The sequence below is a fragment of the Oncorhynchus clarkii genome, chromosome 27 (assembly GCF_045791955.1).
Source record: "Oncorhynchus clarkii lewisi isolate Uvic-CL-2024 chromosome 27, UVic_Ocla_1.0, whole genome shotgun sequence".
Taxonomy (NCBI): Eukaryota; Metazoa; Chordata; class Actinopteri; order Salmoniformes; family Salmonidae; genus Oncorhynchus; species Oncorhynchus clarkii.
In genome coordinates this window covers 29,365,463-29,377,747 of record NC_092173.1, presented here as the reverse complement: position 1 = coordinate 29,377,747, position 12,285 = coordinate 29,365,463, and the positions used below count along the sequence as shown (strand labels likewise).

Here is a 12,285-nt window from a genome sequence, read left to right as displayed (position 1 = left end):
CGGATTTCACGTTACCGTGAAATGTGTTGTTTTACAGAGTCAGCCATAGTAGTACAGTACCTCTGGAGAAAAGTAGGGTTAACTGTCTTGCTCAAGGGCACATAGACATATTTTGGTTGATACGGTCATGGTTAACTAGATTCAGAGGATAAAGAGTCATGGTTAGAGGATAGATAGGATAAAGGGTCAGGGTTAGAGGATAGAGAGGATAAAGGGTCAGGGTTAGAGGATAGAGAGGATAAAGGGTCATGGTTAGGGGATAGAGAGGATAAAGGGTCCGGGTTAGAGGATAGAGAGTCAGGGTTAGAGGATAAAGGGTCATGGTTAGAGGATAGAGAGTCAGGGTTAGAGGATAAAGGGTCCGGGTTAGAGGATAGAGAGGATAAAGGGTCCGGGTTAGAGGATAGAGAGGATAAAGGGTCATGGTTAGAGGATAGAGGGGATAAAGGGTCATGGTTAGAGGATAGAGGGTCATGGTTAGAGGATAGAGAGGATAAAGGGTCAGGGTTAGAGGATAGAGAGGATAAAGGGTCAGGGTTAGAGGATAGAGAGGATAAAGGGTCAGGGTTAGAGGATAGAGAGGATAAAGGGTCCGGGTTAGAGGATAGAGAGGATAAAGGGTCATGGTTAGAGGATAGAGAGGATAAAGGGTCATGGTTAGAGGATAGAGAGGATAAAGGGTCATGGTTAGGGGATAGAGAGGATAAAGGGTCATGGTTAGAGGATAGAGAGGATAAAGGGTCATGGTTAGAGGATAGAGGGGATAGAGGGTCATGGTTAGAGGATAGAGGGTCATGGTTAGAGGATAGAGGGTCATGGTTAGAGGATAGAGGGTCATGGTTAGAGGATAGAGAGGATAAAGGGTCAGGGTTAGAGGATAAAGGGTCAGGGTTAGAGGATAGATAGGATAAAGTGTCATGGTTAGAGGATAGAGAGGATAAAGGGTCCGGGTTAGAGGATAGAGAGGATAAAGGGTCATGGTTAGAGGATAGAGAGGATAAAGGGTCATGGTTAGAGGATAGAGGGGATAAAGGGTCAGGGTTAGGGGATAGAGTGGACAAAAGGGTCAGGGTTAGAGGATAGAGAGGATAAAGGGTCCGGGTTAGAGGATAGAGAGGATAAAGGGTCATGGTTAGAGGATAGAGAGGATAAAGGGTCATGGTTAGAGGATAGAGGGGATAAAGGGTCATGGTTAGAGGATAGAGAGGATAAAGGGTTAGAGGATAGAGAGGATAAAGGGTCATGGTTAGATGATAGAGAGGATAAAGGGTCATGGTTAGATGATAGAGAGGATAAAGGGTCATGGTTAGAGGATAGAGGGTCATGGTTAGAGGATAGAGGGTCATGGTTAGAGGATAGAGAGGATAAAGGGTCAGGGTTAGAGGATAGAGAGGATAAAGGGTTAGAGGATAGAGAGGATAAAGGGTTAGAGGATAGAGGGGATAAAGGGTCAGGGTTAGAGGATAGAGAGGATAAAGGGTTAGAGGATAGAGAGGATAAAGGGTCATGGTTAGATGATAGAGAGGATAAAGGGTCATGGTTAGATGATAGAGAGGATAAAGGGTCATGGTTAGAGGATAGAGAGGATAAAGGGTCATGGTTAGAGGATAGAGGGTCATGGTTAGAGGATAAAGGGTCAGGGTTAGAGGATAAAGGGTCAGGGTTAGAGGATAAAGGGTCAGGGTTAGAGGATAGAGAGGATAAAGGGTCATGGTTAGAGGATAGAGAGGATAAAGGGTCAGGGTTAGAGGATAGAGAGGATAAAGGGTCATGGTTAGAGGATAGCGAGGATAAAGGTTAATGGTTAGTTGGAGGATAGAGTGGATAAAGGGTCAGGGTTAGAGGATAGAGAGGATAAAAGGGTCATGGTTAGAGGATAGAGAGGATAAAGGGTCAGGGTTAGAGGATAGAGTGGACAAAAGGGTCAGGGTTAGAGGATAGAGAGGATAAAGGGTCAGGGTTAGGGGATAGAGTGGACAAAAGGGTCATGGTTAGAGGATAGAGAGGATAAAGGGTCATGGTTAGGGGATAGAGAGGACAAAAGGGTCATGGTTAGAGGATAGAGAGGATAAAGGGTCGGGGTTAGAGGATAGAGAGGATAAAGGGTCAGGGTTAGAGGATAGAGAGGACAAAAGGGTCATGGTTAGGGGATAGAGTGGACAAAAGGGTAATGGTTAGAGGATAGAGAGGATAAAGGGTCAGGGTTAGAGGATAGAGAGGATAAAGGGTCAGGGTTAGGGGATAGAGTGGACAAAAGGGTCATGGTTAGAGGATAGAGAGGATAAAGGGTCAGGGTTAGAGGATAGAGATGATAAAGGGTCATGGTTAGAGGATAAAGGGTCGGGGTTAGAGGATAGAGAGGATAAAGGGTCAGGGTTAGAGGATAGAGAGGACAAAAGGGTCATGGTTAGGGGATAGAGTGGACAAAAGGGTCATGGTTAGAGGATAGAGAGGATAAAGGGTCAGGGTTAGAGGATAGAGAGGATAAAGGGTCAGGGTTAGAGGATAGAGAGGATAAAGGGTCAGGGTTAGGGGATAGAGTGGACAAAAGGGTCATGGTTAGAGGATAGAGAGGATAAAGGGTCATGGTTAGAGGATAGAGAGGATAAAGGGTCAGGGTTAGGGGATAGAGTGGACAAAAGGGTCATGGTTAGAGGATAGAGAGGATAAAGGGTCAGGGTTAGGGGATAGAGTGGACAAAAGGGTCATGGTTAGAGGATAGAGAGGATAAAGGGTCAGGGTTAGGGGATAGAGTGGACAAAAGGGTCATGGTTAGAGGATAGAGAGGATAAAGGGTCAGGGTTAGAGGATAGAGATGATAAAGGGTCATGGTTAGAGGATAGAGAGGATAAAGGGTCGGGGTTAGAGGATAGAGAGGACAAAAGGGTCATGGTTAGGGGATAGAGAGGATAAATGGTCATGGTTAGAGGATAGAGAGGATAAAGTGTCATGGTTAGAGGATAGAGAGGACAAAAGGGTCATGGTTAGGGGATAGAGAGGATAAATGGTCAGGGTTAGAGGATAGAGAGGATAAAGGGTCATGGTCAGGGTTAGAGGATAGAGAGGATAAAGGGTCATGGTTAGAGGATAGAGAGGATAAAGGGTCATGGTCAGGGTTAGAGGATAGAGAGGATAAAGGGTCATGGTTAGGGGATAGAGAGGATAAATGGTCAGGGTTAGAGGATAGAGAGGATAAAGGGTCATGGTTAGAGGATAGAGAGTCAGGGTTAGAGGATAAAGGGTCAGGGTTAGAGGATAGAGAGGATAAAGGGTCAGGGTTAGAGGATAGAGAGGATAAAGGGTCAGGGTTAGAGGATAGAGAGCCATGGTAAAAATGTTTATCGAAATTGAAAACTATTATTATTTTTTAAATAGTTGAACCGAAACCAAATCTTGAGTCTTCTGCACAGGCCAGAAGACTCAAGGCCACTGTGGTCTCGAAGAACATCTGACTGCTTAAATGGTTGGTCTCTCAGTCAGTCAGTCAGTCAGGACAGTGTACTATAGTCTTTATTCAAACCATGCACTCTCACAATCTCATGACAGCAACACTTCATATCAATAAGGATTGGAGTTACTTGTATCACATACTACTACAAGGTTATCTGTAAACCACTTCCTCTGATGTTGTATCAGAGGAAGAGTGTATTTTATTATAAATCATCACTATTACTACCGTAACTAGCCTTACTATGACAGCTACAACCACTACTACTTCTATGATGATGTTGATGGTGATGGTGTTGTTGATGATGATTGTGGTGATGATGGGGTTGATGGTGATGATGGTGGTGATGATGATGGTGATGATGGTGATAGTGGTGATGATGAATGTGTGGTCCTCTCCCCTCCCAGGACACAGCCCTGTGGACTACAAGCTGCTGTCTGTCCAGGTGATGATTCGCCATGGCGACCGTTACCCCCTTTACGCCATCCCCAAAACCAAGCGGCCTGCCATCGACTGCACCCTGTCCCCAAAGAGGTGAGAGCTATGCCCACTGACTGAACATCCAATGATGATGCAACAAATAGTCTCTCGTCTCCTATTATTCATTCATCAAGGCCTTCTGTTAAATAAAGACGTCCTCCTGAATGAACTGGAGTCTACTGTAAATGTTAGCTATTCCCTCCAGCTCCACAGTTTCCATTACATCATTTGATCATTAGATAATTACATCATTAGAGCATTAGATCATTAGATTATATCAAATGCAGCCAGAAAATGATACCACTTTGTCTTGTGAAATTACCCCCCCCTTTGAAGAGTTTCTGGTTAGCATGTCGGTGGAAAACTTAAGCAATAATTGCTATGAAGAAGAGGGGAATGTCAAAAGAGAAAACGAGCTGTTGTTGTTAGTCAAAGTGATTAGCCATGGTTATGCAGTGTGTGATGTGGAGCTACAAGATGTTCAGTCTGACTGTGTTAGATGTAGTGCTCCCTCCGGGGTTAGAGCTGAGATGTGTTTGCTATGTAATTATCAAGAGTGTCAGGGAGGTGCATGTCCTGCCTGGGGCCACAGGTTCACTTTCAATGGCACCTAGGAGCATCAGAGTGATCCTACTACACGTTGAGCTCTAACACAGAGACATTCCTTATTTCAAAGTGTGACAATGTTGACTGTCCAACAGTCATTCTGTCTCTCCATTTTACTTTTATCACTCATTTTCTCCCACTTGTTTTCCCTCCAGACTGTCACTGTGGTGTTGTGTTTGCTGTTCTGCTGCCACTCTCTGGTGCAGATGGATGCACACACACACACACACACACACAAGGTTTTGCTGCCTCTTATCTCACTTGATTTGAAAAACACGATTTTCCATGCTGCTGTGAAGAAGCAATACTGTCTCTGTCAGAAATACTCCCCACTGAGAAATGATTTAGCACATGTGTGTGTGCTAAGTCATTTCTCAGTGTGGAGTATTTCTGACAAACATTTTGATATCCTCTCTCTTTTTCATGTTCTCATCTTCCCATATCCTTTTCTATCTCTGTGTACAACTGTCTTTTATTCTGTGTTCACCTCCCCCCCTCATTCATCTGTCATCCTGTCTCATCCCACTGCTCCGCTCTGCCTCTCATCATGCAGATGGCAGTTTCTGATAACATATTATTTATAGAAAGGGAAGTCATTGCTGTGGCTCTTGCTGGTCATTCTCAAAAGCAAAGATCAGGGCAGGAAGGGCTCTTTCAGACCTGGCTTCCCTCAGTCAAAAGTGTGTGTGAAAAGAGTGTGTGTGAGAGAGATTGTTTGTGTGTGTGAGGGCACTTGGGTTCTATCTACTTTGATTGGCACAACAGAGTGATCCCCGGTGACTTCATTCTAAACAGATGGCTGATAAATTCCTCCCCAATCCTCTTTTTGGGATATCTTGGTGTATGGCCATTTGCAAATTCAACATGGGCATTTCATTCTGAGCTGATGGGTCTTGCAGAGGAAGAGTCAGTAATCTGAGTCATCTGTGGCCACTGGGCCTGGCCTTCACAGAGCTGAGAGGACTGGTGAATGTCTGCTATGAAGCCAAACTTTGGCTAGAAGATAATTACACATCTTCACTAATGTTTGGCATGTCACAAGAAGGCATAACCCAAATCACAGGAGGTTGGTGGCACCTTATTTGGGCTCGTTGTTATGACTGGAGTGGAATCAGTGGAATGGTATCAAATACATCAAACAAGGTTTCCATGTGTTTGATGCCATTCCATTTACTCTGTTCCAGCCATTATTATGAGCCATCCTCCCCTCAGCAGCCTCCTGTGACTCAAACCCACATGAGCGCTCGTGCATTCTGAGTTTGTGTCTGTACTCGCACTCTCTCTCTCTGCCTTTCTGTCTCCCTCTTTCCCCCAGTGCACCTCTCCCTCTGACCAGTATTCAATGCCATCTGGCTCTCAGCACCGACATTCCACTCCAAGTTAGAGCTGAAAGGAGCAAGGGAGAGAGGGAGATGAGAGAGAGAGAAATGGATAGATGCAAGGCGACACAGCCAAGCGGAGAGAGTGGGAAGGATTCATGGAGAGAAAACAAGAGTGTGAGACAGAGAGAGAGAAACAGAGAGAGTGAGGGATGAAGGTAGACTTGGGGATGTTGAACTGTGGACCTCCTGAGAGAAGATCTTTGTTTTGCTGGAGCTGCAATAAATCAAATCAAATTTTATTGGTCACATACACATGGTTAGCAGATGTTAATGTGAGTGTAGCGAAATGCTTGTGCTTCCAGTTCCGACCATGCAGTAATATCTAACAATTCCCCAACAACTGCCTAATACACACAAATCTAAAGGGAGGAATACGAATTTGTACATATAAACTACCGTTCAAAAGTTTGGGGTCACATATCCTTGTTTTTTTAAAGAAAAGCTATTTTTTTGTCCATTAAAATAAAATAGATCAGAAATACAGTGTAGACATTGTTAATGTTGTAAATGACTGACTATTGTAGCTGGAAACGGCTGATTCTTAATAGAATATCTACATACTGTAGGCGTACAGAGGCCCATTATCAGCAACCATCACTCCTGTGTTCACGCTGTGTTAGCTAATCCAAGTTTATGATTTTAAAAGGCTAATGTGTGCCACCCCAATTTTTTGAGGGGCTGCCTCTCGGGCTTCCTTGCCAGCCATGCCAACTCCTCGTAGTGTTTCCGCTCAGCCTTAGCTGCCTCCAGTTCCTCCTGTGGACGGCGATACTCCCCAGCCTATGCCCAGGGTCCCTTGCCTTCCAGTATCTCCTCCCATGTCCATTTCTTCAGATAGCGCTGCTCCTCCTTACCATGCTGCTTGGTCCTTTGGTGGTGGGTAGTTCTGTAACGGCCGTTGGTGGAAGAAGGTGAGGACCAATGCGCAGCTGAACACTAAACAACAAACGAACAACCAAACAGCTCCGTCAGGTGCAAAACACACTAAACAGAAAGTAACTACCCACAAACACAGGTGGGAAAAGGCTACCTAAGTATGGTTCTCAATCAGAGACAACGATAGACAGCTGCCTCTGAGAACCACACCTGGCCAAACAAAACATAGAAAATGAACAGAATGCCCACCCTAGTCACACCCTGACCAAACCCAAATGGAGAATAAAAGCCTCTCTATGGCCAGGGCGTGACAGCAGCCTCTCTGAGTTAGTGATTGCTGTTTAGCAGTCTGATGGCCTTCAACAGTATGTTATATTTCACAAACTGTTTTTCAGTCTCTCGGTCCCAGCTTTGATGCACCTGTACTGACCTCGCCTTCTGGATGATAGCGGGGTGAACAGTCAGTGGCTCGGGTGGTTGTTGTCCTTGATGATCTTTTTGGCCTTCCTGTGACATTGGGTGCTGTAGGTATCCTGGAGGGCAGGTAGTTTGCCCCCGGTATTGCGTTGTGCAGACCGCACCACTGTCTGGAGAGCCTTGCGCTTTGAGGGCGGTGCAGTTGCTGTACCAGCCGGCGATACAGCCCAACAGGCTGTAAAAGTTTGTCAGGGTTTTAGGTGACAAGACAAATTTCTTCAGCCTCCTGAGATTGAAGAGGCACTGTTTCGCCTTCTTTATCACACTGTCTGTGTGGGTGGACCATTTCAGTTTGTCTGTGATGTGTACTCCGAGTAACTTAAAACTTTCCACCTTCTCCACTACTGTCCCTTCGATGTGGATAGGAGGGTGCTTCCTCTGCTGTTTCCTGAAGTCCACAATCATCTCCTTTGTTTTGTTGACGTTGAGTGAGAGGTTGTTTTCCTGACACCACACTCCGAGTACCCTCAATAGATACAGCAGACGTGTGTTTGAGCAGGCTGTTTTGTCTCTGGGGTGTGTGTGGATTATGTGTGTGTGCTTGGGAGAGAGAGATTTACATTTATAAAGGTCTTATTTATAAAGGTCTACAATCTGGGTCTGTTTTTATTTTGACCAGTGTGTAATTATGGGGATCTATTCTGCACTAGCATATGGGTTATAGGCAGGATCCTAGGGGACTGTTCGAGTGTGTGTCTGCATGTAATTCCCCATAGCTGGCACAAGCATGCCAAGTCGACCCACTGTCTCTGTCTGCGGTCTCTCCAGCTGGAAACTATTCCCCCTCTTTAGCCTGCCTCTCTCTCTCTCTCTCTCTCTCTCAAGTCAATAGAATAGAAGAATGTTAAATCTAACACCAGCATAATGCATAATTATTTAGAGACTGGAGCTGCCTGGCAAACGTTAGTTAGAGACTGGAGCTGCCTGGCAAACGTTAGTTAGAGACTGGAGCTGCCTGGCAAACGTTAGTTAGAGACTGGAGCTGCCTGGCAAACGTTAGTTAGAGACTGGAGCTGCCTGGCAAACGTTAGTTACAGACTGGAGCTGCCTGGCAAACGTTAGTTACAGACTGGAGCTGCCTGACAAACGTTAGTTAGAGACTGGAGTTACAGACTGGAGCTGCCTGGCAAACGTTAGTTAGAGACTGGAGCTGCCTGGCAAACGTTAGAGACTGGAGCTGCCTGGCAAACGTTAGTTAGAGACTGGAGCTGTCTGGCAAACGTTAGAGACTGGAGCTGCCTGGCAAACGTTAGTTAGAGACTGGAGCTGCCTGGCAAACGTTAGTTAGAGACTGGAGCTGTCTGGCAAACGTTAGAGACTGGAGCTGCCTGGCAAACGTTAGTTAGAGACTGGAGCTGCCTGGCAAACGTTAGTTAGAGACTGGAGCTGCCTGGTAAACGTTAGTTAGAGACTGGAGCTGCCTGGTAAACGTTAGTTAGAGACTGGAGCTGCCTGGCAAACGTTAGTTAGAGACTGGAGCTGCCTGGCAAACGTTAGTTAGAGACTGGAGCTGCCTGGCAAACGTTAGTTACAGACTGGAGCTGCCTGGCAAACGTTAGTTACAGACTGGAGCTGCCTGGCAAACGTTAGTTAGAGACTGGAGCTGCCTGGCAAACGTTAGTTAGAGACTGGGCTGCCTGGCAAACGTTAGTTACAGACTGGAGCTGTCTGGCAAACGTTAGTTACAGACTGGAGCTGCCTGGCAAACGTTAGTTAGAGACTGGAGCTGCCTGCTGAATGTTAAGAGATGGGCTGCTTGGCAAACGGGATTTCATGATGTAATACTATTCTGTGGTGGAAGGCATAGATTTAGGGTCAATGTTTCAACCAATCATGACAAACCTTGTCGAATCTGAGACTAATGATAGGATGTGATGTGGTTTTGGGTGATGTCTCAGAACTGGATTGCTATGGAAACCAGTGTCCCTGTGTGTATGTGTGCATGCTCATGTATGTGTGTGTGCGTGCTCGTGTGTACCGTTGAACCTGCCACCCCATAAATAATCTTTAATCTGTAAAACTATGGTGCGGTTGAGCGGCAGCTCCCAGATTTGATGTATTAAACCGTAATCCTCTATCATCTCTAATCGGTTAGATCTTTGACTGATCATCCCCTGCCCTGACTGTACACTGACCTCACTGTGAGGTAAAGATGATGCTCTTGTCTCTGTAGCCATGTCCCTGCTGATTGTGTTTATATAGCCCTCATACTCTATCTACCGCACATCGAACTAGGCTCAGTCAGTGTTGTGTTAGACAGCTCCCTGGTGGTAGAGACATAACAGTGCAAGACTGCATTCTACTTTAACTCTAGTTTTCACCCCATACAAAGGGTTCTTTCCTTCCACATGTCACATATTAATCATGTCACTTAACACCCCCTCCCCTCTCTTTCATCTCTCTCCCCCTTCCAGGAAGCCCTCCCACCCCCAGCTAAAATCTTTCATTGGTCACATGGCTCAGGGAGGGCATGGCCGCTGGGAGGGGACTCTCAGCTCGTTGCCCCGTCTCCCTAACCACAGCGCTTGTGAGATGGGCGAGCTCACTCAGACAGGTAACCAACCAATTAATCACATTAAAGATATGTAAAAAACCACCTGAACAGGCTGGTTTTATATCTGAAATGTGCAACCAATCTCTGTCTTTCCCTCTTTAGGTGTAGTGCAGCATTTACGCAATGGCCAGCTCCTTCGCCAAGCCTACAAGCGCCACAAACTCCTCCCGCCCGATTGGTCGACCAAGCAAGTGTGGGTGGAGACTACAGGCAGGAGCCGCACCCTCCAGAGCGGGATGGCTCTTCTGTATGGGTTCCTGCCAGACTTTGACTGGAGCCGTCTGACAGTCCACCACCAGTGGAGCACGTTGTTCTGTGGTTCAGCCTGCGACTGTCCTGCCAGGAACCCCTATCTGGAGGAGGAGCAGAGGAGACAGTACCGCCTCAGAGCGGCAGACACTGAACTGGAGAGGACCTACGCAGACATGGCCCGTACACTAGGTCTGCCCCCGCGCCAGCTCAGAGCTGCCAACCCTATAGACTCTCTGCTGTGCCACCTGTGCCACGGCCTGTCCTTCCCCTGTGTGTCAGCAGGGAGTGCTCTCGGCAGTGGGGGCTGTCTGACTCTGGCCCAGTTCGCTGTGATCCGGAGGCAGCAGTTAGAGGACGAGGTGGACAGGAGGAGGGTGGGACTGTATCGCCGCTACGCCGTGCTCGCCATGCACCCCTACCTCAACCGCACCGCCAACAGGTTGGAGCGCGTCGCCAAGGCCTACGCTCCGGGCCGAAAACCCCGTGCTGGAGAGGAGGTGTTTTCCCTGTCCTCGGCTCACGACGTCACCGTGGCGCCGTTACTAAGCGCCCTGGGCTTGGAGGAGGCATTGTTCCCGAGGTTTGCAGCAAGGGTTGTGTTTGAGTTGTGGAAGAGTCCGCACGCAACGCAGGGACCACGTAAGGGGCAACAACAGAGTCAGAATAAGGCTTCTGGGGTGAAAGGGGAGAGGTCAAAAGGTGGTAACATGTTTGTGAGGGTTCTGTACAACGGAGAGGACGTAACATTCCATACCACCTTCTGTCGCTCACATGACCGCCATGCCACACAACCGCTATGCCCCCTGGGTAACTTCCTGTCTTTCGTCAGGAAAGACATGTTCGGTGTCCTCAACGCCACGTCCTACCACGACGCCTGCTACCGACAGACAGGCTGACTGACAGAGGGATGGAGAGAGAGGAGGAGAGGAAGGGAATCATTTAGCTGATTTTGGAATTTGTTAATAGCTCTTTTCCCACTTTGATGGTCGTGCCCTATTGAACTATTTTAATGTCTTAAAACTTTGACATTTCTCTAAAGTCAAAAAACATTCCTAGAAAGCATAGATACTGATCATACATGTCATGCACACAAACACACTGCAAAAATACACATTTTCACCAACAAATTCCTATACACAAACACTATATACACACTCTTCATGCCTTCTTGATCAGATGTATTTGTCAAGGAAGTTAACAATGACTTCTAAACTGACAGCCTTGTGGTGTTGACAATCACACCCGGATACTTAACCTGCAAATATACTCATTTGAACGTTGACCTTTCTACCATTTTTACGTTTTTGAAATGTTTGTAAGGGAAAGACATTCTAGGGTGAAAGTTAAGTACTCAAACACTTCATTCGCACATTCCTGCATTCCAACTGGGAATGTTGAGATTCCGCTTTTCCCAAATTCCTGCATAGAAAAGAGGAACATTGAAACTGGAAACACGAATGCTGGATTAGTTCATATAAAATGTTGAAACTGCCAATTATAATTTGTCTCGATATTGTTCTTACATTTTGATTAAAATGGTGCTGGAGACCAATAGAATTAGTCGTTTTTTCTGTATAATTAATTCGAGTTTACTGCTGAAAAAAGAGCTCAGCCACATACTGTTCTTTCAGGCTGATTTCAATGTTAAGAATTAAGTCATCCCAACAATTTACACTCAACGTTTACTCAATGAAAATATTCCACACCTTAGTAAAGGCTAGTTTTTATGGTACTTAGATTTCACTGCTGCTGTAAGATGGTAATAACAGTTGATACATATGTCATCAGTAAATTGTACATTTTTCCACTACATGAAGGAAACCATTTTTCAGTTGGGACTATTTTTATTAATGATGTTCATAATTTTGAATAATTACAATTTTTACTGTAAAGCACATTACACTGTCTGCAAAGAAGTAATAAAACTTGTTTCCTCACAACGGTCTCTGTATTGTGTGAAAACGTATGAGCTAACTTATTACTGTTCTGAATTCCCCAAGTCTCAGACTAGACGTAATATAAGAAACATAAATCCAGGACAATCAAATTAGTATGATATGTTATGTTTGAAATGGATACATAAGATAGAAGGTTACTTAGGCTAAAACAAAAGGTGCTTGGTCGGGATGGGTGGGCGAATAACAAAAAAGTCCTGCAGGAATTCAACCTTTTGTGAAGGAATTGTGCAGGAATCCTGTAGGCTTGACAAA

At 45.8% G+C, this 12,285-nt stretch overlaps 1 protein-coding gene across 2 annotated transcripts in view; it reads left to right on the top strand.

Annotated features, from left to right (window-relative positions):
• Window positions 1-12,015, top strand: part of LOC139385813 (2-phosphoxylose phosphatase 1-like) — a 73,921-nt gene extending 61,906 nt beyond the window's left edge. Inside the window, exons 4-6 of one of the 2 annotated variants that reach the window (XM_071131055.1) lie at window positions 3,856-3,982; window positions 9,684-9,823; window positions 9,926-12,015. In XM_071131055.1, coding sequence (XP_070987156.1) covers window positions 3,856-3,982; window positions 9,684-9,823; window positions 9,926-10,971 — 1,313 coding nt within the window. In that variant the 3' untranslated portion in view covers window positions 10,972-12,015. The remainder of the gene's footprint in view (window positions 1-3,855; window positions 3,983-9,683; window positions 9,824-9,925) is intronic. The other variant, XM_071131056.1, reaches the window with a different exon arrangement.
• The last annotated feature ends 270 nt before the right edge of the window (window positions 12,016-12,285 follow it).